A 27196-nucleotide genomic window follows, 5' to 3' on the forward strand; every position below is an offset into this window, starting at 1 on the left:
TATGGCTCTTTGACATGGCACTCATGGCTCTTCTGAGAACTTGTCCCCAGTTTGGCACCTGCTGCATGTTTCAGAAAAGTGGGCAAGACCATTGCCCTGTAGGGCTTGTGATTGGCAGGTGGTTCCCATCTTGAAACAGTTACCAGCTAGAGATTTATAAAACCATGCATGGCATGGGAAGAATGGATAGGGAGAAGCTTTATTTTCTGTCCCATAATATTAGAATATGGAGTCATCTACTAGGGTTCCCATTCCCCAGGTCCTAGCGGGGATTCCCCCACTTTTCAGGGCTTTGATCCACGCTGGCCAACTGGCCAAAAGTAGAGGACAGGGTGGTCGAGCACAAGAAAATAGAGTTGGAGTGAAAGTCTAAAGATGAGATATTAGACAAGAAAGGGAAAGTGACCAATATGCTCCAGAAAGGAGATCAAGAAGAGACTGAAAATGGAAGTTGATGAGAGAGATATGTATGGGGACTCCTGGGGCTCAGTTTCAGTTATTATTTCCAAAAATGTTCTGAGCTTGCTAAGCCAGGAGGATTCCAGGATGAACTCAAATAGAGGCTAGCCTTGCCTTGTACAGTAGAAGTTTCAGATCTGAAACAAGGTCAAAGACGAAAAGCTGTAAACCAGCTGAATGCATGAAGGTTGGGGCATTTTGAATGGATTAGCCTTCTCATCAGTGAGGGAACACATATTTTTGGTTTGGAGGTCCCTGTTCTTAACTTGGGGAACAAGCCTAAGCAGGTTTCCTTGGAAGTAAGTTCCATGTTAATCAGTGAGGCTTACTCCAGGGAAAGGGTCCTTAGGACTGCAGTCTTAGTCTCAAACGTGCTTTGTTTTTGTCAAATAATCAAGCTCTTGTAGTCTCATAACCTGGGTGCTGTGGAACACATGACCCCCGGGAGGAGCTTGATTGTCTTTGATATGAAGTGCCCCACTACATGTAGGGAGCTTTGTTTTATATGGGATAGCATTTAAAGAAATGATGTGTCATTTGTGTGCTGAGGTGGTACAGTCCATTATGTGATCCTTGTTGAACATGTAGCTCTGCTCTAAGAACTGTGTGTTATAGTTCTGTTGCTAGTGAGGCAATGGAATATTAACTTTATCTGTATTTGTCAGTTGTTCATTTTGGGGTCACTAGTTGTAACTGCTAAATGACATAAATCTCTGCCAGATTGAAGCAGTAGTCATAATCTAGGACTGGTGGCCAGGATTCTGTTTGCCAGATGTAAACCAGGACAGCTGATGCGCCAGATGTGACCTTAAGCAACTCACTATGTATCGTTCTACCAATAGTTATGTGGGATACCCTCATTCCTTTTTTAATTAACTGGGTTCTCCCTCTTAGGTACGGATTGCCTTGCAGCTGGATGATGGTTCAAGGCTCCAGGATACATTTTGCTCCAGCCAAACCTTGCGGGAGATTCTTGATCATTTTGCACAGACCAGGTGAGTTCAAAGGGAAAATAATTAGAAAAATATTTTAAGAAAATAAGTAATTAGAATGTTCCTGAATGAATATAAGCTGTGCCTCAACTTCGGTAAGACCTCATTTATTTATTTTGTGATAAAACTCAGATGGTATATAACCTTGCTATTTTACTCCATAACTGTGTTGAACAGAATAGTAGCAAGTTACTAGTCAGTGCTCTGATAGAACCAAGACTGGCCATCCTACCAGCTCTGTATGTTCTTAAGAAGGTTGACTCATTCATGATCAATCTGCTCATTTCTTTTAGAGAAGCTGATGGTATCACTGTGTTAAAAAAACAAAACAGGGAAAAAATCCCCTAGGGCTGCAGCAGGCTAAGCAGATGGCAGTCCAACATGAGAGTTGTTTTTGACTTGCACAGCTGCCATCTGCATTTGGAGAGAATGGTACTGGTATGGGGTATACAATGAGAAACAAGAATCCCCCCCTGCTTCTGTTAAGCTGTAGTGAAAGAAAGTGAAGTTACACTCCTTCAGATCAAAGGACACATTGCATATAAATGTGTACAACTGTATTTTGGGAGCTCTTTGTATTAAAATTCACTTCAGAAGGGTGGAATTAATAGCATAGCAGAGGACATTGCGCAAAACCCTTTCCTTACCTGTTGTTCTCCTGTTCCAGATCACCCCCACCCCCCCACATACAAGCTGCTTCCCTACCATATTGGGAAGAAGGAGGTTGAACATTTATAGCAGGGAAATGGTGGTTAGGGCAAATAATATGGCCTGCATCACTGCTTTTCTACTTTCAACGGCTTTCTTCTGCAGCAGCTTTTTTAATACAAAAAGGGTTGTCAGGTTACAGTTGCATGTATATCACTCTGGGGCCTTTTCTCATTCACTGCACAGTTAATATATATTTACTTCAGAGTTGTTTGACACAGTCTTCATGTCTCAATCAGTATTACACTTCTTATGCTAGGAATGTAATATTTTCACTTACTCTTTTTAACCTATGAAAATGTCATTCTTCCACCCTAGTGCTACTTGTTGGTTTCACAGTTCCTGTGTGGAATGTAGTTGCACAACCGCTGTGGAATATTGTGTGATGTGATTGGAACTGTGCAACTTGTGCCTTTTCTCTCCACCTACTCTGTGCTATGCTCTTTGCAGAGTTCTGTACTCTACTGTAGTACAGCTGATCCCAAGAGACCCCTTCCTTAAAGAAAATATGGGCAAATCTCAGCAGGACTATGCACATCCCTCCTATAGCAGAGTGAATGTTTTGTTTACTTTTTAAAAAGTTATTTGATGACTGTGGGTTCCCTTCTTTTGTGCCAGAGTACACATAAGCCAGGAGTATTTTGCATGCAGTCTCTTACATGCAGGTGGGATGTTGTTATTGAAAAGAGATTGGCAGAAAATTTCATTAGGACATGCTTTGTGCAGAAAAACACAAAGTAAGCTTTAGCCTCATAGTGTTGGTTGACTGGTCTTTTTCAGACCTTTGATCATATGTTTTTCAAAGGGGAAGATTTGTCTAGTTGCTGTCCTTTGCCTTGTACTACCTTGAAAGCAGTCTGTCTTTAATATGGGATGGCTATGGATTAGCAAGCTTCCGTAATGGTTTGCCTCCCTCTTGCTGCAGTCCATATTTAATGCTTCCTTCTGTCTGAAGTGGATTCAAGAACAATGGTTGCTCTTTAAAAACAAATGTCAAGCTAATCATTTGTACTCCAAAAACAATTTTGTTATTTAACTTTGCTTCTTTTGGGACTCTGAAGGCTAAGCTTCATACACTAGAGATATTTGCTGTTGCAGACTATTTAATTCCGCCTGTCCTTGTTAGCAGGATTTGTCTGAGAATTGGGAAGGGGCTGTCAGTGCAGTGTTTTTGTTATTCCTACTTTTTGAATCTAGTTCTTAGTTCTCTCTGCGATCAAACAGGACTGTTTTGGCTCCTGTTCTGTTGAAGAGTCTTTTTCCAGAGTCCACGTGTGGTGTTGTAGGATTGTGTAATTGGCAGCTGTTTCTTTCAGGCTCAGAAACCATCCCAATAACCATCTAAAGGAGTTATTGACTTGCTGTCATACTAGGACTTCCAAAGCTGAGATGACAGACTCACTTGGGAAGGGTGGGTGGGCTAGCTTGGACAGTTGTATGAATAACAATAAGCAGATGAGCATTCTATTTCTGCCAACCAGTAAATGTGCAGTTCCTGTGTTTTTCTTCCCCTGACACATTGCAGACATTAACCTCACAAGTAGTACTGTATTTGTCAGACTACATGATGGTATGACTTGTGCAAAGAGCTTCAGTTTCAGACACTTACAAAAGATCTATCTGTTATTTCCTTGTCTGCGTATTAGTCCATGTGTTGTGGCAAACACAGCAAACCTGTGCAGAGCCACTCCAGTATAAACCCTGTCTGCATAGGATTGCACTGTTAGTTACAATATTTGAATTGTTGCGCTGCACTCTGAAAAATTCCCTTCCAAGTAGAGATTGTTTCTTCTTCAATTTAGTAACTCACCAGCTCCTACTCCCCATGTTTAAGATGACACATGTATGAAAATTTTATGTTTATTTTCATATACTAACTCTCTGTAGAAACTCTGTGGCCTTAGTTTGCTGGGGGTTTTTTTTGTGATATTGGAGTTGTTGGATTGGAACTCTTGGTGTGCAATTTGGCCGTGAAAAACAACTGGGGGGAAGGATCTGATATGGATTGGGATTGCAAGAACAGAATTTACTCTTCAGACCCAGTTCTTCTATTTAGTGTGGTTTCAGTACTGTATTATACTCTTATTTCATTTGAGTCTTCCTGTTGTGGAAGGCTTTTTTACTGGAAGAAATTAATATGTAGTTCTAGAAAGCATTCACTGAGATTATAAAATCTCTTACTTAAAACTGGAGGCAAACTTCACCCTTAAAGCTGCTTACTTTTAGAATGTTCCTGAGTAAGACTTAACACATTGAGAGGAGCCCATCTGAAAGGAAGCATGGCCAGAACTGTGACTCATGCAGAAAGGTAATGAGAAGCCTTCTTGAATTTCAGGCAACTTTGCATCGGGAGTAACTGAATGATATGATCACGTTCAATGCAGATAAACCAGAGTTGTCTGCCTCCATTGTGGGCTGACTGAAGGGGAGGCAAGGCTAGAGCAGTAAATTGCTCAGAGATGCAGTAGGCTGCCTGCTAAATGGGTGGTATTACAAGGGCCTTGAATTATGAAATTTTTTCTTGTAACATTTTATCAGTTACTGTGCCTTACTGTAGAGTTTGGGAATTACTGCTTTTAAAAACTAGAAAACAGAAAATTTTCCAGGTCATTGGTTTGTTCTGTATCTTAACGTTGTACTTATTTTCTTTATTACAGTTATCAACCTGTTCAGATTCTTTATTCCAACTTTGTATTTGTTTCCATTAATTTCAGTGGGACACAAGTTTCCACCTGAAACTTTTTTTAACCACTTAATTGGGATGAATGTCTCAGGAATTGTACTTGTTAATCATGGGAACTTCCTTGCCAAATTTGAAGCAGATAAGAGAAAGCATCTTTGCTTTATATTTGACAATATTTGATCCATCTATCAGTCTTTTTTCGACTGGTCAACTATCCAGCCCTAACAGGGGCCAACTTATTTGAAGAGCTTTGTCTATGGAAAAACCTGCTTCAGAAGGTTTTGAGCTAGATAATTTTTGGGTCCCTGCTAGCTTTACATTCTATCCAACATTGATTTCTGGGTCCCCATGAGGAAATTTTACAAAACTTTTCCCTATAAAGCAAAACTTCTGAACAGACATCAAATGTGCTTTCTAAGGTTGAAAGCTTTAATTAGTTTACTAAAAATTTTGTTAGTGTTCCTTTTTGAATCTGGTTTGGTTGGCTTCTGATCACTAAACTGTGTACACAAATTTGCTCTGCTCATGCAACATATGAAGCTGCTTTTTACTGAGTCAAATCCTTTGTCTGTCCAGCTCAATATTATCTTCTCTGACTGCCAGCAGCTTCCCAGGGTCTCAGGCAGAGAAGGGTCTTTCTCAGCACTAGCTACCTGAGATCCTTTAACTGGAGATGCCAGGAATTAAACCTCTAGTACTGAAGCACTGGCTCCTCACTGTTGCTGTCACAAATTTCTTCTGAGATGCCCCTTAAATCCCCCAAGCCCTAATTTGTAATTTTTTTTCTTTTCTGCAAAGTGATTTCGTTTAGCTTGGAATCTTCATGCTTATTTTGGAAGACTTATTGTAAGTCTTGTTGTTCCTCCATTTCCCTATCATAGGAAGTTTTTCTTTAAAGTGAACCCCCTCCCCTTTCAGCTGTGGCCACTTAATTAGGGGGAAGACTTTTTAAAAAATTGATAATTTTTGGTTTTCTTTTACTTATGACTAATATTGCCTTCAGTATAGCTTTGGTGTTATTAGATCTTTAAGAGATGGTACTGGCTGGTCAGTAACATGGCTGGGCCTGGGTCACTACTGCTGCCTAACTGTGCTAACATATGGCCCTTAAAAAACAGATGGGAATTAACTTAAAAATGAAGACTTGGCCCACCCATAGGGAGGGGTCATAGCTTAGTGACAGAACACATATTTTGATCTCTGGTGAGAAGTATGAGAAAGATCTCCTGAGCTGCTAGCAGACATTATAGGACTAGATGGATCACTGTCCACACCAGTATAGTGCAGCTTCATATGTTGACTTGAGGGGAAACTTCAGTTGTTGTGGTGAATGGATCTGGATAAGTGATTTATTGACAAACACCCCCCCCCCCCATTTTCTTTGTTAAAATAATTTCTTTTTCCTGTGCAGACAGTTGTCTTGACTTGGTTTAGGTACAACAGTACTAGTTGAACTGCTCTTTTGAAGATGAGAAGCACTACAGAAGTGATAATTATTGCTAACCAGACTATGAAACACAGCTGGGATTTCCTACCCTCTGGGGTCGGAAAGCAGCCATTTGAATGACTTTTCATTAAATTCTAGGAACACTAAAAATCCATATGTAATCTGACAGGAGCAATCTGAACTGATGATCTTCTGGCTATATTTTCTTGTTGTGTAAGTTGATGTGCTTCTATATTTTGCCATCTGTGGCTACTTCTGTATTGATCCTGGTAGTCACTAGCCACTTTTGTAGCTGCTGGCTCTTCTTCATCATTCTTTGGCAGTCCCCTTTGGACAGATACTTGGAATTACGCAGTTATTCTCAGAACACAAGAGGGATAAGTGTGGTAAACCCACTGGAATTTCCCCCCAGGTCCCTAGTGTCCATTTCTGCTAATTGGATCTGAAGAAGGTCTGGAAGCTATTGTTAGCTGTTCCTCCTCCTCCTCCTCCTCCTCAGCATGCTCTAGTCCTTACACAAGATGTTTACAGGCCCTGTCAGATCCCTACATGAGGCAATCTAATCTGCCTGCTGTTCCCCTTCTGAAGAACAGCACATCAAAGAAATGGCAGCCTGTTTGATGTGTCTGCTTGCCTCAGAGAATGCACGTAATGGATTAAGAGCAGCTGGAGGAGGGGCCTGCTGGTTTCCAACCATTGCATACAATTGTGTCTCTCTGGGATTTTTGTGTGTGTCATCTTTGTAGAGTGTGTTATCTTTGCAGAGGCTTGATCTGAAAGACGTAGTCTTGAATAACGATGCCTGGGATACCTAGTCTTAGAGTGCTGGCCTTTTTCTCCTTTCTTTTAGCCTGGCTATCACATTTCAGCAGATTCGGTCTATGTGTCCATCACATTGTGTTAAAAATGGTCATGTTGAATTACATGGTTCCCCCCCATTTCATTTTTATCCTCCCATCACTGTGAGGGTATCAAAACCTGCCAGAGAGTAAGTTAGGCTGATTGGGTATGATTAGCCCAAGGCCACCTATTAAGCTTATAGTGGAGTGGGGATCATCTGAATCTCCTAGTCATAATGGGTTGGATCCAGACTAACATTTCCACAGGTGCAAGGATTTCTACCTGCTTCCCTCTCCTGTGGATGCCCCCTTAAAATGCTGTTCCTGTGGGAGAAGAACTTTGAGAAGCAGGATTTCAGGGGCCATTTTGGGCTGCTGTGTGGAAGGGGGCAGCCAGGAAGATATTCTCAAAGGGTGGAAGCCCCATGCCTGCAAAAATGTCTAGTCTGGATCCAAGCCAATATGTTAGCAATGTCAGTTTTAATACATATTCATGACATTTCCAAAGAACTGTCAGTCAGTCTTACTCTATGTTGCTCTTGTTGCTTTTTGTGGGAGCTACCACTATGTCATTATGTCATTACCACTGCTTCATTGACTACACTAAAGCTTTTGATTGTGTGGATCACAACAAACCGTGGCAAGTCTTTAAAGAGATGGGAGTACCAGACCACCTCACATATATCCTGAGAAACCTGTATAAGGGTTAAGAAGCAACAGTTAGATCCAGATATGGAACAACTGATAGGTTTAGCATAGGAAAAGGCGTATGGGAAGGATATATATTGTCACCCTGCTTATTTAATTTATATGCAGAGTACATCATGCAAAATGCGGGTCTGGATGAATCCCAAGCTGGAATTAAGATTGCTGGGAAAAACATGAACAACCTCAGATATGCAGATGATATCACTCTAATGGCGGAAAGTGAAGAGGACATAAAGAGCCTCTTGCTCAGGATGAAAGAGGAAAGTGCAAAAGTTGACTTGAAACTCAACATCAAAAAAACTAAGATCATGGCATCCGGCCCCATCACTCCTTGGCAAATAGAAGGGGAAGTCGTGGAAGCAGTAACAGACTTCACGTTCCTGGGATCCAAGACCACTGCAGCTGGTGACTGCAGCCATGAAATTAAAAGACACCTGCTCCTTGGGAGGCAAACCTTGACAGCATCATAAAAAGTAGAGACATCACCCTGCCAACAAAAGTCCGTATGGTCAAAGCAATGGTATTCCCAGTAGTAATGTATGGCTGTGAGAGTTGGACCATGAGAAAGGCTGAGTCCGGTTGATGGCGGCATGCTAGACAGACACATCTCTTGGACCTCCCGGGGATGCGGTCTGTGCACGGCGGGAAGGAAGGGGAGCGCTGGCCCGTTACCACCGCAGGGAGCCTGGCGGAAGGCTCCTAGCCAGGGGACTTATGAGGAGTCACCTCTTCGCCTATGCGTTGTGGGTGAATTGAGGTGCTCCTCCGTCCCAATGGTCCTTCCTGCGCAGTGCCCGAATGGGACCTAGTGACGCTGACCGGGGCAAGTGTAGGAGATCGAGCGGATAAAATGAAGTAAAGCGGGGTCGGAAGACCAGATATGAACGTGAGTCTGACTGAGCGAAATGACGGTTAAAGAGAAAAAGAAAGCTCCCTACCCCATGTTGAAAAACGGAAAGTGAAGCAGGCGGGGGAGGAACTTTTGAGCTAATCGAGGGGGGGAAGCGGAAGAGAAGCCATGCATAAGAAATACTTAAGAAATACTTACCAAGGCGAGTTCAGGCATTTGAGCGCATATTCAGAGACTTTCAAAATATTTTCCAAAGTAAACAACTGGGAAAGATGGCGGGGAAGAGGACGGAGAAAGAGAAACTTTCAAAATCAAAACTAATGGAGAGCCCTAAACCGGAAGGAGCTAACGAGCTGGCAAAGACTTGGGCAGAATCCATGCGCCCTCTACTGGACCAAATGAGTAACCTCAAGGATCAGATGTTGAAAATGACTCAGTGCATCACCACACAGCAGACACAGATAACCGAGACACTTAAAATGATGAATGAAACGGCTGAAAAGGTGAATGAAGTGGACACCACTGCACAAAAAGTGAAAAAGAAAGTTCAAAAGCTGGAAAAAAAGCAGGTTTCTACGGAAGATCAACTGCTACAATTACAAATGGAAAAGGCTAATATGATCCTTCGCTTCCAGGCCCTGCCAGAGACAAAGGGAGAGAGTCTTAAGGAACTAATGAGTGAAGTATTGGTCCCAGTGACAGATATGAAGGCGGAACTCTTGTTAAATGAAATGGATGTGGTCTATAGGTCATATTCAGGATATATAAAGAAAAACAATCTGCCTGGGGCAGTTGTGGTAAGATTCTTGAAGAGGCACGTGAGGGATACAATCCTGAAAGCAGTATCTGGAGCACCCCTGAAAATGGGGGAGAATACCATCAGAACGTTAAAAGACATTCCATTTGAAATAAGACAAAGGAGAAAGAAATATAAAGAATTAATTCTTTTTCTACAGACAAATGCAATTGGATATAGATGGTTAACCCCAGAAGGCGTAACCTTCAAAATCAAGGATAAAAAAGAAAAGATTGACTCTGTCCAGAAAGCACAGGAATTTTTAAGAGTCCAGATGGGAGGGACAGGGAAGGAAGGAGAAAAAGGGGAGGACAGTAAGTCCAATGGCGAGCTGGACTCGGAATCCTCCGGGGAGGACTCTCTATCAGAGAAAGGGGTGGCAGCCCCTAAAAAGAGACTAGGCAAGGAGAAGTAAAGGCTGAAGGACTCTGAATTGTGCCTTTAAAAAATGTTGAAGTGAGATGCTTTGGGGTGTTTCTATATGACAGTTAAACTTAAGATTTGAAAAAGATAATGTTAAACTTGACTCAGTTGATAGTAGGATTAACGGGATTAAGACCAAATGTATGGTTAAATTGGTGGGATGATCTCCTCTCTTGGGTTTTCAGTCAGTAGTGGATATCTTTATTTCTCCTATGAATGTAGTTCCCCCTCCCATTTTCTGTTGTAGTTTGTAGTGTTATAAAAAATGCAATAAAAAATCCCCTCCGGGGGCTTTAAAAAAAGAGAGAGAAAGGCTGAGTGCCGAAGAATAAATGCTTTCAAATTATGGTGCTGGAGAAGACTCTTGAGAGTCCCTTGGACTGCAAGATCAAATCAGTCAATCCTAAAAGAAATCAACCCTGACTGTTCCCTGGAAGGCCAGATACTGAAGCTGAAGCTCAGATACTTTGGCCACAAAATGAGAAGGGAGCACTCACTGGAGAATGATTGAAGGTATGATTGCTGGGAATGATTGAAGGTAAAAGAAGGAGGGGATGGCAAAGGATGAGATGGTTAGATAGTGTTATCGATGCAACAAACATGAAATTAAGCAAACTCTGGAGGATGATGGATGACAGGAGGGCCTGGCATGATGTGGTCCATGGGGTTGTGAAGAGTTGGACTCAACTGTGTGACTGAACAACAACCACTATGTCTTGGGAATTCTCCAAATAATGAAATAGAACCCCTGTGCTATGAAAGCTAGCAGTGTAAGAATAAACTCACAGAAAGGGGGAGGGCTAATGGTACCATAACTTGAAAGGCAAAGGCCTTGGGCAAGGGAGCATCAACCCACATAATAGAATACTTGAAGGGGGAAAAAAGAGAATACTGAAAGCTGCATGTTGATCTGCTGTTCAGATAATAAACAAAAGGTGACAGATTAGTCTACTAATTCTTTCCAGAACATCTCTTGGCTAATGGAACAATCACCAATAACATGCACAGCTCTAAGGGTTCCACTAGAAACAGTGTGCACCTCTTCTAAGCTCATAGCTATGGCCCATCTAGTCTAACACTCTGTCACACAGTGGTCAAAAATACCATGTGCCATCAGGAGGTCTAGTAGTGGGGCCAGGACACTAGAAGCCCTCCCACTGTTGCCCCCCCCAAGCACCAAGAATACAGAGCATCACTTGCCCTAGCCTGAGAGTTTCTATCTATGCCTTGTAGTTAATAGTCACTGATGGACTTCTGCTCCACATGCTTATCTAATTCCCTCTTGAAGCTGTCCATGCTTGTAGGAGTAGGAGGTCAGGTTAATTACAGATTAAAAAATACAAAATCCATGTAAAGTAAAATTAGAATTACAGCATGAGAAAGAGTAAGAGCATAATAAAACCTAGTACATAGTATTACATCTTCTTCGTGGTCTCTGTGCATCACACCCTTGGGATACTCTGCGCCTGCGCTGACCTTCTCGGTACCGATAGCTAGCAAAAGGGATTTTCGCGCCTCTCCCAGGTCACGCGCCGGCTCCACTGCGCATGACCAAGGAGGGGCACGCAGATCCCGCCAGTTCTCTTCTGACCGCCGCGCTGGTAGGACGCCTTCTGCTTCGGTCTGCTAAGTACCAAACTTTTTTTGCTAAACTTACGTTTAGTTAGTTTCTTTTTCTTTATTTTTGTAGTTAGCATTTTTCTTTCGGTGTTTGTTCTTTATTTACGTTCCCCTCCCGCTGGCCTATGGCCCCGCGGTGGGGTTGTTTCAAGCGGTGTAGGACTTGCGGCCTTAAAATATCCCCCACCGACGGGCACTTGCTTTGCCTCGTTTGTTTAGGGGAGTCGCACTGTGTCTCTAAGTGCAGACATTGCCGAAAGTTTTCGAACCAGACGAGAAAAAACAGGGCAGCTCGTCTACACTTGGCCCTGATGGAGAAGGCATTATCTCCACAGTCCTCTTCGCCGTTAGACACGTCCGGGCACGCCTCGATGTCTACCTTGGCTGCGGACACTTGTCCTCCCGTTCCGGGATCATCGACGTCGACGGTCGCAATCGATGCTTCGGCACCGAAACGATCGACGCCGATAAAGGACCACCCCGTACCTTCCAAGATCCGGAAGCAGGGGTCATCCGTTGCCGTACCTTCCAAGATCCGGAAGCAGGGCAAAGACTCACAGCAGTCGAAGAAACCTAAAACGGACAAACCCAAAGTCCATAAGGTTTCGGCTAGTCAGGGTCGAGATCCCACGCAAGAACCTCACCCGATCGGTTCGGATCTCGACATCGACCTTACTCAACAGACAAATCAGTCGCAATCTGATATGTCGAGCCGTCAATCCTCTCATGCCTCCCCAGAACGTGGAGTCGAGGATCGGCACCGACCAACTTCTCCTCCCCTGACTTGGGATGAGAGGCAATGGCATTATTTGTACGGGAATCGATACCCATACCCTTGGGCACTCCCGATACCACCCCCACCTGAATGGGATCGTCAGTCGGTGTCATCCCGCATTTCGCGCTTTCAAGATCGACCATCGGTATCGAAGCAGTCGATACCGACGCATCCACCAGACCCGGTTGTGCCCCCGATTAACACACCGGCACCGTCTCAACCTGAATTACTCGAATCATCTCCAGAACCATCCAATGTATCCTCCGATTCAGATGGCTTTTCTGAACATATCGAGGATGTAGATGCACAGCCCACCTCGCAAGATGTGGAAGCGGATTTACCTATTTCTCCATCAGAGGATGTTAAGTCTTATGGAGATTTTATTCAACGCATGGCATTAGATCTATCTATGACTCCTACTCTCGTTGCCAGTTTTGTGGATGATAACGTTTTTGACATTATGCACTCTAACACTTCGCCCTCCGTGGCTCTACCAATGACAAAAGTTCTCTTGCAAACTACCAAGGACTTTTGGACTCGTCCAGCCTCCATTAATGTCTCTAATAAGCGTCTGGATCACATGTACAAGGTCCAGGAATCAGGGGCTGAGTTTTTATACACACACCCAAAGCCCAATTCTTTGGTCGTCTCCTCATCCACAAAAGGAAAAGCGAGTCACTCTACTCCCTCAGAAAAAGAAGGGAAAAAGTTGGATTCGGTTGGTAGAAAATTCTACACTGTCGGTGCAATGGGCATTAAAACGGCGAACTATGCCGCCTGCATGGGCCGTTATCAATTCAATTTATGGAAGCGTTTGAATGATTTCCTCCCGCACGTGCCCAAAGAGTGCCAACCTCAGATTAAAAGGATTCAGAATGAAGGGATGGTCTTGGCTAGACACCAAATTAGTGCTGCCAAGCATTCCCTGGAATCCGCTAGTAAGACTCTAGCAACCTCTGTAGCGTTACGCAGACATGCCTGGCTCCGCTCTTCATCATTGCCATATGACACCAGATCCTCGGTGGAAGACCTTCCCTTTGAAGGTTCTGGATTGTTTAGCTCCACCACTGACACGGTTCTGCAGGAAATGGATAAGAGTATCAAGACGTCCAAGAGTTTGGGGATCTCCCCCACGACCAAATACTCGAAATCCAAGCAGTGGCCTAGGCAACCTTGGTCGACCAGGCAACCGTACAACAAATCACCTACGGATCAATGGCAAAGACCTCCCTCCTCTCAGTCACGGTCTTTTCCCCCGAAAAATAAGGGACAATCGTCCGGTGCCTATAAGTCGAAATTCCCTAAGAATCCCAAACAGGGACTTTGACTTCAACCTTACTGCTCAGACTCGCCTTGCACCCTTCCTGCACGCATGGCTCGCCATTTCTACGGACAAATGGGTGCACTCTATAATAAGAGATGGCTATCTCATAGAGTTTTCTCTGACTCCCAGAATCTCCCGTTTCATCAGAACCCCGGCGTCTCCTGCCCTGCTACAGGAGGTACAATCGCTGACACAAAAAAACGCTATAGAGAAAGTCCCGATGGCGGATTGTTGCCGCGGGATTTATTCCAAATATTTCACAGTCCCCAAGAAGGACGGAGGACTTCGTCCAATCATGGACCTCCGTTTTCTCAATCGGTTCATCATTTACAGAAAGTTTCGCATGACCACGTTGCAAAGCATTTTACCACTCCTGTCTCCAGGGACTTGGATGGTCACTTTAGATCTCAAAGACGCTTATTTTCACGTCTCCATCCATCCTCGTCACAGAAAGTTCCTCAGATTCGCAGTCGGGGAGGACCATTACCAATTCAAAGCCCTTCCATTCGGGCTCTCTACCGCCCCCAGGGTTTTTACGAAGGTAATGGTGGTTGTCGTCGCTCATCTTCGCCTTCAGGGCATTCAGATCTTTCCGTATATAGACGACTGGTTGATGGTGGCAGATTCAAGAGAATGTCTCCTTCAGCACATCACCATCACATTGTCGGTCCTATCCTCCCTTGGAATTCTGGTGAATTTACAGAAATCCATGCTGCAACCTGCAACTCGCGTGCAGTTCATAGGAGCTGTCATAGACTCCCTAGCCACTCGGGCGTACCTTCCTCGCCAACGGGCAGATACCATTCGTCTGGAAATTCAACGTTTGTTCCAGTCCAACGTGACATCAGCGGTCCACATTCAGCGGACCTTGGGTCTCATGGCAGCCACCACTTCCGTGATCGAATATGCACGCCTTCGCATGCGCCCGTTGCAGCTGTGGTTTCTAAAGAAATTTCGCCCTTCCATCCATCCTCCGAGCCTTCAACTGGTAGTGCCTCCGCAGGTCCTCGTCTCCCTGCAGTGGTGGCTCGTGGACACCAATCTGTTGGCGGGTGCACCGTTCCAACCGATCGTTCCCGTAATGTCCATCACCACAGATGCCTCCCTGTGGGGTTGGGGTGCTCATACAGACGACACTTGTGTGGGTGCTCCATGGCAACCCCTTTGGAAGAGTCATCATATCAACTATCTGGAACTGCTGGCCGTAAAGTTTGCCCTAAGATCCCTACTCAGACAGGTTGTAGGGAAGGATGTGTTGATTTTTACGGACAACACAACTGCGATGGCTTATATCAATCGCCAGGGCGGGACCGTGTCCAGGTCCCTTTGCAGGCTAGCTATGGACATATGGGAAGAGTGCCTTCATTGGAACATCACTCTCCAAGCTGCCCATCTGCCAGGAACTTTGAACCAACAAGCGGATTTCCTGAGCAGAGGGGGAGCATCGGACCACGAATGGGAGTTGAACTCAAAGTATCTCCTTCCTCTTTTTCAACATCTGGGACATCCCCACATCGATGTTTTTGCAACTCGATTGAACAAGAAGTGTCCCAGGTTTTGCTCCAGAGCGGGGTTGGACCCTCTGTCAATGGGGGACGGTCTGTTGATGTCGTGGGCTCACGACTTTCTATACCTATTTCCTCCGATTCCGCTGCTCCACAGGGTGCTTGTGAAAATACAACAGGACAAGCCCCATTGTCTCCTGGTAGCCCCCTGGTGGCCTCGGCAGGTGTGGTTTCCGACACTGCTGCGGTTAGCCAAGGGATCCTTCGTACACTTCCCGCAGGAGTTGGATCTCCTCCAAGCTCAGGAAGGCCAGGTCCTTCACTACGATCCTCTGAGTCTCAAGTTGACTCTATGGGAAATACGCTTTCAGTGATGGATGACCGTATCAATGAGGTCCTGTTGAATTGTCGTAAACTGTCTACTAGGACGTCTTACGCAAAGAAGTGGGATTTATTCCTACAGTACTTGAGTTCTTCCAATTTACCTCCTCCGCCAGTGGATTTGAGGTCTATTTTTGCGTTTATTTTGTCCAGAATGGACTTGGGACTCAGTTTTTCTTCAGTTAAGGTGTATTTAGCTGCGGTGTCAGCTTTTCATCCATCTATTGATGGGTTTTCAGTTTTCTCGCATCCTCAGACGAAACAGTTTTGTAAAGGTCTTATTCGCCTGTACCCTCCCCGTCGTTCTCCGACTCCGGCCTGGGATTTGGCTTTAGTTTTGCGGTTTTTGATGGGAAAACCCTTCGAACCACTGGCCACTTGCTCTCTAAAGTTGTTATCGCTCAAGACTGCGTTTCTGGTGGCCATTACTTCTGCTCGTCGAGTCAGTGAGTTGTCTGCTTTAAGGTGTGATCCACCATACTTGATTTTTTCCCCTCATGGGGTGTCGTTGTCTTTGGACATCTCCTTCTTACCGAAAGTCGTTTCGGAGTTTCATCTACGTTCAGATATAGTTTTGCCGTCATTTTTCCCGTCTCCTGCCAATGAAGAGGAACGGAAATTGCACTCTCTGGATGTTAAGAGGGCGTTGCTGTTCTATTTGGGCAGGACCAAGTCTTTTCGTCAGTCTCCAGCCTTGTTTGTTGCTCACAGTATGCCCTCCCTAGGGAAGAAGATCTCTTCCCAGACGCTGTCCAGGTGGATTGTGGAAGTAATCAAGCTATGTTACGCTTTGGCTAAGAGACCTCTTCCAGGTCAACTTCGCGCCCACTCTACAAGGGCGGTGGCGGCTTCCACAGCTTTCCTGAGAGGGATGCCATTGGAGGACATCTGCAACGCTGCGACTTGGGCTACTCCGCTCACCTTCGTGAAGCATTATGCCCTTGATGTCCGGTCTACTCGTCGTGTGGCGTTGGGTCGGTCTATCTTGCAGACGGCGCAGGTGTAGGGCCTCGGCCCCTCCTCCAGGTAAGAGTTATTGCTTGCTATTCTCCCAAGGGTGTGATGCACAGAGACCACGAAGAAGATAGACAGGTTGCTTACCTGTAACTGGTGATCTTCGAGTGGTCATCTGTGCATTCACACCACCCGCCCTCCTTCCCCTCTGCTCTCGGCCCTTCATCTTGTTTCTTTGAAGGCTGTTGGGCGGCGGTCAGAAGGAACTGGCGGGATCTGCGTGCCCCTCCTTGGTCATGCGCAGTGGAGCCGGCGCGTGACCTGGGAGAGGCGCGAAAATCCCTTTTGCTAGCTATCGGTACCGAGAAGGTCAGCGCAGGCGCAGAGTATCCCAAGGGTGTGAATGCACAGATGACCACTCGAAGATCACCAGTTACAGGTAAGCAACCTGTCTTTATCAGGATGTGTAACCATAACATTGAGAAGTAACTTTGCTACTATTTCAGTCCATATCTGAGTTATCAAGCAAGAAAATAACCTTAAAATCATCAGAGGTCTCTGAAAGTTGGGCTAATATGGAATAGAGAAGATCCCGACGGGACGCCAGATAGAGAGGACAATGAAGGAGAACATAGGGGACAGTTTTGACACAGTCTTTCATACAAGGACAGCACCTGCTAGAATAGGGGATCCCCTGGAATCTACCAGATAGAAAAGCGGAAGGAAGAACATTAAATCTGGACAAGGAGATGGCTCTGTGCAGATTTGGAGCTATGAGTTGATAAAGTATACAGCTGGAAGGTTTGCATTTGGAACAATCCCTAAGTTTAAGGGAGAACAGGTTCTGTTAGCCAGGCTATAGAGTTTGCAACTCTGAACCCAATAAACTAGATTTCTTTTTTTTTTTTTTAAGTCTCAGACTCAGAAAGCAAAAATAAGGATTCTAAAGATAAATTCAAGGAACTTTTTTTGGCTTCAATGTACGAAAGCCAACTAAAATTGACAGATTCAGAAAGTAGTTGGTACATATAACTATGGGGGTCAGAGTTGAAGTGGAGTTGTAACCAGAATTTAATGGTGTGAATCCATGCCTTAGTAGCCAACAATTTCTGTTCGCACTCCAAACATAAAGTGGCATATGGAACACACCCCATGATCTTTCGCAAAAAAGTAGAGTGGACACATTCCACTGAAGTATCAATTGGGTCAATCCAGAGAGGTACCCCATACAATAATTGAGCTCCCGTTCTCCCTCTGAGGTGGAGGACATCTCCATGGGTTATTCCCATCCTTCCTTTAGGGAGGTAGGAAACACTTTTTTCACCTTCCTCTTGGCGCCTTGGGAATAGCCCGCCTTCAGTTCTATTCCTGCCTCTTAGGGAGTAGCAGCTAGGGTCAAGGCTCTGTTTTCTTGACTGAATTTCTTGCACTTTTGCTAAAAACTTTTTACCTTTTTTCTCCCTTCTCAATCTCTCCTGCTTGTTTCCTCTATATCTGCTTCTATCTTTTTCCTTGCCTGCTCATCAACAAGAGTCAAGAGCGGCGAGGGAGTTCCGTGGAGGACGAATGCTGCTGCATTAGAGAGATGGCGATGGGAGCAGAGCACTCAGACCATTTCTCCTTGGCTGAGGATGAAACATTCGCCGCGGTGGCTGTCAGTGAGACCAACTGGCCCTCCGGGCTTGCTTGTGCCTCCCCAACGGACCCAGCAGGGGCAGCGGCGGCGGTGCGGAACACACAGAAGTGCCGCAGGACACGAGAAGATGCAGAGTCCGGCAAAATTGGCTGGATGAAGACAAGTGGTGGCCATCTTGGATTGGTGGCACGGGAGTTCGGCGATGGCAAGATTCCTCTGATGGGCATTCAACAGTGCATGGGAGCCAGTAAGACCCCCGATACGTGTCTCCCCAGGCCTGACCCACTTCCCGGGGGGGGGGGGCAATTCCCGGCGCTACAGGGGCCAAAATTTATTCCTTCAATTTAATGAGGTTCTTTAGACAGGCCATGCAGGAGGAGATGTCCTCCTTTTGTAACAAGATAGGACTCACTGGACAAGTGGGTGCCCAGGTCTACCCATCTCAAGGCCCCTCTCCCTGGCCTACCAAGGCAGCAAAGAAGGCACCTCCCAATTCCCACAAAAGGCATAGAGGGGAACATAGGGAGGAGGAGGAGGATTCTTCCGTTTCCAACGTTGAAGACAGGAAGGAGGGCGAATTCCTCTCGGAGGAGGAAGATGAAGAAATGAAAATTCCAGAACAAGTCAGTAGATTCTTTAAGGCTGAGGATTATCAGTATTTCCTCATCAAGGCCATGAAAGCCCTAGAGATTCAGGATTCCCCGGCTATTGAAGAGCAGGGCATATTAAGCCCAGATTTAAGTTTCATTCCAGGGGGGTATCTGAATCCTCCCCCCCCCCGAGGAACTAGTTGAGAACGGTGTCTTCCCATTCCCTGAATATTTTGAGAGATAGCTCAGAATGGCTTGGGACAAACCAGCAGCAAACAGTTTCCTGGGTTTGTAAAAAGGTTATATGCCTTACCTTCATATGCAAATGAGCTTTTACAGGTACCACTTTTACAGGCAGCCATCCAATCCACAGGCCTTGTCTCGGAAGATGGGCACGGATCCATACGGGACCCGATTGACAAGAAGGTAGACGCCACACTCAAGAAAATTTATGAGGCCGTTACCATGATGGTGAGAGCGGCAGCTACTACTTCTATAGCCTCCAGAGCATCAATTGTCTGGATCCATAAATTAATCCAGCTATTACCAGAGAGCCTCCTTGAGGGCACCTCACACATTCTGAAGGGCGCCTCCATCTCTGCTGACGCCACTCTGGACATTTTAGCCTTTGCTTCTACTAACATGGCCAGATGCCTGCTCTGGCTAAGGGCCTGGCAGGTTGACTTCCAGTCAAAGCTAATGGTATCTGCCTATCCGTTCCAGGGAGATAGACTCTTTGGTGACGCCCTTGACAGAATTCCTGTGGAGACTCGTGACAAGAAGAAGGCCATGCCGAGAAACTTTTGCCAAACTGAACGTCAGAACACGCATTCCTTTCGTTCCCAACACACCTTGTCCAGGTTCCGTCAGGACCAGAAGAAGGGCAATTGGAGTACATCCAAGACTTTCAGTTGAAGGGGAATGTTCAATTCCAAATTCCACAAGCCTCTAATCAACAGAGCTGACCAAGGGGACCAAGATTCCAAACCCAAGCAACAATGACTATGCGTCCCTTCCCGTGGGGGCACACCTTCTCTCCTTCTCTGCAACCTGGACAGTATCACAAGCAGATGTCTGGGCACAGGAGGTGGTGTCCCACGGCCACACGATAGAATTCCGTCACCCCCCTCCAGAAAGATTCCTGGTCTTGCCTGTCAGCAAGTCCATTGCCAAAAGAGCCTTAGTAGACAGGGCACTCCAACATCTGCTGGCCATTCGGGCCATAGAGCCTGTTCCCCTGACAGAACGAGGTCAACGGGGTCTACTCCATTCTCTTTCTGGTCCCCAAGAGGAACAGCGACTGGAGGGCCATTTTGGACCTGAAATTCCTCAACAGGTTCATTCGGCTTCACCACTTTAGAATGGAGACGCTCAAGTCTATCACAGAGACCTTACTGCCAGGTGACTATCTAACCTCCATAGACCTCACAGAGGCCTATCTCCACGTTCCCATCCATCAGACACACAAGAGGTTCCTCCGGTTTTGTGTCGGACAAAGCCATTTTCAGTATCGAGCACTGCCGTTCGGTCTTTCAAGTGCACCTCGGCTGTTTTCCAAGCTCCTCATCAATCCAGTAGTTCACCTCAGGAAACAGGGAGTTCACATTCACCCCTATTTCGACGACCTGCTGGTGAGGGGCAACGACCTGAATTCGGCCATCCAAAACACTTCAAGGACAGTTCAGTGTCTACAAGAACACGGATTCATAATCAACCTTCAGAAGAGTTGTCTGTGTCCATCGCAGAAAATCGAGCACCTGGGAGCAATAATAGACACGGAGTGCAATTCGCTCTTCCTGCCCTTAGACAAGGCTGTCAAGATTCGAGACATGGCTGGCTCGGTGATTCAGAGTTCTTCCACTCCCCTGATGTCATTGGCCAAGCTACTGAGTCTAATGGTCTCCTGCATAGACCTGGCTCAGTGAGCCCGTTTCCACTCCAGGTTGCTTCAGTGGTTTCTCAGGTTATATCAGCACCAGATTATGGAGCGCAAGTTTGTGAATCTACGCGTCACGGCACAAGTCAGCCTTCTCTGGTGGACATCTCTACAGAACTTGAGGCAGGGCAAAGTATACTATGCCCCATTCTTCAAGGAAATTTTTACAGACTCCAGTCTCATGGGCTGGGAAGCAATCCTGGAAGGAATTCCGGTCCAGGGACGTTGGTCCAGGGAGGAACAAAGTCTCCCTATCAACTTGCTGGAGCTAAGAGCAATCTGCAACACCCTCAATCATTTCAGTTAGGCGATTCGCAGGCAGCACGTTTTGGTCCGAACGGACAACATCTCAGCCAAAGCGTATCTCAACAATCAGGGTGGTTCCAGGTCCTCTCGACTGCATTGGGAAGCTGTACAGATCCTCAGTTGGGCCAAGAAGAATGTGACGACACTCCAGGCCGAGCATGTGAAAGGAGTTACCAACGCCCAAGCGGACTGGCTCAGCTGGGAAACCATTCTAGAGGCGGAATGGGCACTCCATCCGAGGGTATTTCGACTTCATTGTGCAACATCTTGGTCGACCATTGGTGGATCTCTTTGCTTCACCAGAGAACCATCAAGTTCCTTGGTTCTTCTTGAGATATCATCATCTGGAAGCGGAAGCGACGGATGCCCTCACTGCTGCCTGGCCCCAGGGGCTTTTTTATGCGTTCCCTCCACTTCCATTGATACCCAGAACCATCCGTCGGATCTGGGAGGAGAGGGCACAAGTCATCCTGGTGGCCCCCTGTGGGCAAGGCGCCCCTGGTATTCAGCGCTGTTGGAGCTGGCCATCCTTCCTCCTCTACCTCTGATGAAGTCTGCGGACATGCTGCTGCAGGGACCAATCTGGCACCCCCATCTGGAGTGGCTCTGTCTAACCGCCTGGAGATTGAGCGGCAACAGTTCTCCCAGCTGGGTTATTCTACACAGGTGATGGATACGATGCTAGCCTCCAGACGACAATCCACCATCCATATATATAACACGACCTGGAAGGCCTTTGTCAGATGGTACAGGAGGAAGAAGGTCAACGCTGTCCTCCACAGTGGCCTCGGTGTTAGCCTTTCTGCAAGATGGTCTGGATTCCGGGTTGAAGGTCCCCACTCTTCGCAGAAAGTCAGTGGCATTATCTACTGTCCTTCCATTACTGGGAGGATATAAATTAACCAAACACCCGCATCTCCAGTTGTTTCTACAGGGAGCGTCTGCCAAGTCTCCACCACAGGTCCATCGGTTCCCTGCGTGGAAACTAAACACAGTCCTGACTGCTCTGACCAAGTCTCCCTTCGAGCCTCTTAGGGAGGTTTCCTTGAAGTGGCTAAGAATGAAGACACTCTTCCTGGTGGCCATAACATCGGCACATCGAGTCTCAGAGATTAGTGCCTTCTCTGTCAAGTCTACGCTGTGCGTCTTTCACAAGGACAAAATTGTCCTCAGGATTGATCCTACCTTCCAGCCAAAAGTGTTGTTCGTTTTCCACCATTCTCAGGAAGTCTACCTACCTTCATTTTGTCCTAATCCTAAGCACCCTAAAGAGGTCCTGTGGCATAAGCTAGACATTAGGCATGCTCTGAAGATTTACATCCTCAGGACGGAACCAATCAGGAAGACGGACTTTATGTTCATCAATATATCTCCACACAGAGTAGGTGACAGCATGTCCAAGACGTCAATCAGCACGGTTCTTAGATCCTGCATATCAGAGGCCTACGAGGCAGCTGGCCTGGAGGTTCCTAAAGGGATCACGGCACATTCCCTGAGGAGTGCTTCCACCAACACAGCCTTTTCAAACCAGGCGACAGTCGATGAAGTGTGCAGAGCAGCAACCTGGACTTCCATCTCTGCGTTAGTCCGGCACTATAAACTGAACACCTTTGCCTCTGCTGATGCAGCATTTGGAAGAAGATTCCTTCAGCACATCCTGACTGCAACTGACGATGACGACTCACCCAAATGAGGGACACTGCTCTGGGAGGTTCCATGGAGATGTCCTCCACCTCAGAGGGAGAACGGCCATTGGCACTTACCATGAAGGGTCCTTCTCCTCTGAGGTCAGGAGGACATCTCGGCCCTCCCGTATTTCATTGTCTTCTCTATCTGTTGGTGCTGATCTCTTCTTCCTTCTGAGTTTTTCTCTTTTCTTCTGTCAGGCCATCTGTACTCAAGGGGGATCAGCACAGTGACTGTAATATAGTTCAAGTTAACAATGTTATCAGAGTTTTCTGTCCCTATACAGGAGAGTTAGTTTTGGTTAGAGTTTACTGCTTGCGGAGTCCCAGAACTGAAGGCGGGGCTATTCCCAAGGTGCCAAGAGGAAGGGGAAAAAAGTGTTTCCTGCCTCCCTAAAGGAATGATGGGAATAACCCATGGAGATGTCCTCCTGACCTCAGAGGAGAAGGACCCTTCACAGTAAGTGCCAATGGTCGTTTTAGCATTAAACACTTTAAGTGCAGCTGGCACATATTGGTTACCTCAATCAGAGAAAGCGAGAAATTGCCGCAGCACTAACTTTAGCTACATTAACAGCCATTCTGCGATGATAGGTCCAAGTAGCACTAGATTGAAAATAAACACCCAAGTATTTAAAGTGCTTGACCTATTCAAGTTTATTACCATTAATAGTCCACTTATATGATTTTTGGGAATAGGGAAAGAATAAGGGAGTTAGGGCCCATATCTCCTGTAGAAGAACAATATCAAAGGAATTAAAATAGTCTATAAAATCATGATCTTTGGCCTTGCTCCTCCATCCTGCTATATTCCTGGAGACAAGTTTAATTATCATGGGTGGAGAGCTATCCAGAAGTCAATTCATCTCAACTAATTGATCTAAGGAATTGTTCTCATCAAAATTGACACATCCATTGCTAATGGTACCAGCATACTGGGAGGAGTCCTTTTTGCCTAAAAACTTAAAACTAGAATCACCCCCCTCCCTTAGTACAGATGGAAAAATAGAACCAAGGGGCTCAGATTGATGAACTACTGCTTGGACCTGACACTCGATGTTAACTGAAGGAACTTTATCCCCGGTCATTGAGCTAAAGGAGGAATTGGGCTTATCCAACATGTTTTTTAAAATATTAGTTCTTGCGACTTCCGGGCTGTCTGTGACCAACTTTTGCTCAGCCAGTGGAAGAGCCTTAAAGGATTCCAGAACTTCCTCATCCAATAGCTATCCATAAGGCAGGAGCTGGAAATAGAATCATTCCCTGTTCTTAGATCTTTTAGTGCATAAGGAGCATGAGCACTAGAGTCAGTCGCTACAGGATTATTGTTAAGCACAGTAGGTCGAATTATATTATCCCACTCTCTCTTAGAGTAAGAAAACATAGGCAGCAAAGGAGTTAAAAACATGTCCTTAAAAACATGGATAGGAAAAATTCCTTTAGAGTTAAGAAGAGAAGAAGAGATTGGATTTATACCCCACCCTTCACTACCCAAAGGAGTCTCAGAGCGGCTTACAAACTCCTTTCCCTTCCCCTCCCCACAACAGACACCCTGTGAGGTAGGTCTCTGACAGAAACTGCTCTTTTTCAAGAACAGCTGTGCCAGAACTACAGCTTGCCCAAGGTCATCCAGCATGTGCAAGTGGAGGAGTGGGAAATCAAACCCAGTTCTCCCAGATTAGTGTCTGCGCACTTAACCACTACACCAAACTGACTTAACTTTCCAAAATGTGTTGTTCAGGGATTTGTCAGCTTACATTTCTGCGGGAGCATGGCTTCACTAATATACAAATTAAAGACATGCTGTAAAATACAAATATTTCTTAAGTATCATCAGCCCTAACATTAGTGTGCCATTTCTTCTGTTTGACCAAAATCTTGCTGATCAGAAAGAATTTTTTTGGAAAAGTGAATGGATACAGACCAATAATTCTGACATAGGACTTCATTAGTGCTTTTCATTATCAATATTGCATGGTGAAGAGAAAGTATGAGTAATGCCCAAAGGATAGGATGCTAGTTTGAAGAGAGAACTCCATGAAGAATAGGAACTCTTGTATATAAAAATAAAATTATTAGGATATTAGTAAGAGTTTTCAAAGCAGTATATCTGCCGTCGGAGAGAACTGTGGCTGACCGGGGCGTGACATTGATAGTGGAGTAGGAGGATGTCAATTTCCCTAGCTCCCTTATCCCCTCATCCTTTACCCTCTAAAATAATACAAACCGGACATCAAAATCATTTCACAGAGCATGGGAAAATCTGTTCAACAGAAGGCTAAACTGATCTCAACAGAATCAAAAGCAATAACATCCTTTTTCACTTCAAAAACGCCTGGAGAATCCCGGCCTAGAATTATGGACCTAACAACTAAGATGGCTGACAAGATGGAAATGGCAGCATCTCAAACGGACGTTTTGATGAAGCAAGATCTACATGACTCACTGAAAGCATTTAAAAATTGGATACTGTTACTGAGATCCTTAAGCCACTGACAGAACAAATAAACTCTATGCAAGCAAACCTTCAAAAAATGTCACAAACTGCGGAATGGCAATGGAAATGGGGCAGACACACCAAACTGGAATCCAACAATTACAGCACCATGAGGGGTGGGCCACAGAAAAAAATTCTACCTCAGAAATAAATTAAAGGAATGGAATGTTAAACTACGAGGTTTTGCCGAAAATGTGGAGGAGTCGGCGGATCTGGCCAGCTTTGTTGTGACATGGCTCTCTAAGGCTCTCCAATTACAGGAAGGCATAACACCCCTGTGCATAAAGAATTGGTGCATTATACTCAGCTCGCATGAGAGGCCTGAGAGACATAATTATAGAACTGGCAGACCTCTGTGTAAAGAGAAAATTATTACAACAAGCTAGAGTAAGGGGTGGCCTCACCTTCCAGGACATGACTATTATGGTTTTCCCAGATTTGTCATCAGAAATGCTGCAATTCTGTCATTCCTTAAAGCCAATTACTGCAAAACTGAGAGAGGCTGGCATAAAGTACCAGTGGTCACCACTAGGGAAATTACAAGTCTCCTTTCAAAATAAAAGCAAACAAGCATCAGACATCGAAGAAGACTACAATCTACTGCATGGGTTCGGCATAGAAGTCCCCTATGAAGCCGCAAGGAAATTGCAAAAAAGGAAACTTGATTCACCAGCAACTCCACAGAAGTGGAGCAAAATCCCCATCATAAATTAAAAGTGATCTGTCTATGTTTGCCCTTCGATTTGGCTCTGCTAGATAAGATCCGGTTTGACTGAAGTGCATTCTCCCCCCCCCCTATTTAATGTAAAAGATTTTCTAGTTCTATTTTTCTTCGTTATAAAAGGTTATAAAACTTCATTCAATGCATATGGGGGATTGGGGGGGCAGGGCTTCCAAGCTCCTCAAGAGTAGCGGTTTTGGTGGTGAAGCTATGTCCGCTTCATCTTGGGTTTTCTGAGATCCGCGAGTGCTACAGGTATAGCGTGCTTGGTTTCTTTTGTCAACACTATGGCTTTTTATTAGGAGCACACTATACTCTTAGATTTTGTTCTTGGGGTATGAGGAAGGGAGGAGGGAGAGGAATGGCTTGGGAAATAATCTGTAACTTGTTTATAATGCAATGCGAAGAATCCACTATGTTAAGAGTTTGGTTTTGTTCTGTTTACTCATTCAGACAGAGTTGGTTTATATACTCTATAGCACAGTTGCAGGTTTATACGCAACGATGGGTGGAGGATAATGTAAGAGAGACTTTAAAAGACACCAATGTTTTTCAGACTGCATTCACTTTCATGATGAAGGTTCTTAAAGATACATACGCACTGTTATGGTTAGTGCTTAATGGACATAGCAAAACACACAGAAAACAGCCCGATTCAGTCAGTAGACTATCAATGAATCTTTCCACAATAATCTTAACTAGTTGGATATTAATTTTCTTTAGGTTTTGGTATGTCATAGCCCGAAGGCAAAGTTTGGTTTGATCCAATTTCCTCCTGTATACAGGGGGGAAATCAAATGTGGGTACATCATTCAAAGGCTCCTTTCAGGCAGCCATGTCATTTCAAATGGAGTTAGTTACTAAAACAATTATACCATTCAACTCTTTTATACAACTGCTCCTATGAAATCCTTAGGCAGCAAGATTGTTCTATCAGTTGGGAGGCATCAGCCTTGGATTTTACTAAGCAATTCCAATAATACTTATCTATATGAAAATCCTCACATGACCTGCTTTTTTTGCTCACTATTTATGTTAGTATTTTCACTAATAGACCTGTTTTTACTAAACGTACAAGCCAAACTATGACGGATCTTTAAAACTATCTTATCTGAAGTCACAAAATACACATACTAGAGAAAAGATCTTTTCATCTATTAGAAAAACCTCCTAGGCTTTTACATAGTTAAAAAAAAGCAAAATGTGAAACTGATTTGCATGTAATTAATGTAAACAAATGGTCCCTCAGGATTCATTTTCAGTAGGCTTTGACTTGACTGAGGATACTATGCACACATTGTACTTGATTAACTTTAATATGTAAATTAATTATATTAACTAATGAATTTTTAAAATTATAC

At 45.0% G+C, this 27196-nt stretch overlaps 1 protein-coding gene across 2 annotated transcripts in view; it reads left to right on the plus strand.

Moving 5' to 3' along the window:
- The window catches only part of ASPSCR1 (alveolar soft part sarcoma chromosome region, candidate 1), a 123943-nt gene that overhangs the window by 27137 nt on the left and 69610 nt on the right, over positions 1-27196 (plus strand). For both annotated transcript variants that reach the window (XM_015420360.1, XM_015420359.1), the window contains exon 4: positions 1354-1454. In XM_015420360.1, the coding sequence (XP_015275846.1) occupies positions 1354-1454 (101 nt within the window). The remainder of the gene's footprint in view (positions 1-1353; positions 1455-27196) is intronic.

Source organism: Gekko japonicus, unplaced genomic scaffold (assembly GCF_001447785.1).
Source record: "Gekko japonicus isolate JY-2015 unplaced genomic scaffold, Gekko_japonicus_V1.1 scaffold360, whole genome shotgun sequence".
In the NCBI taxonomy this organism is placed as follows: Eukaryota; Metazoa; Chordata; class Lepidosauria; order Squamata; family Gekkonidae; genus Gekko; species Gekko japonicus.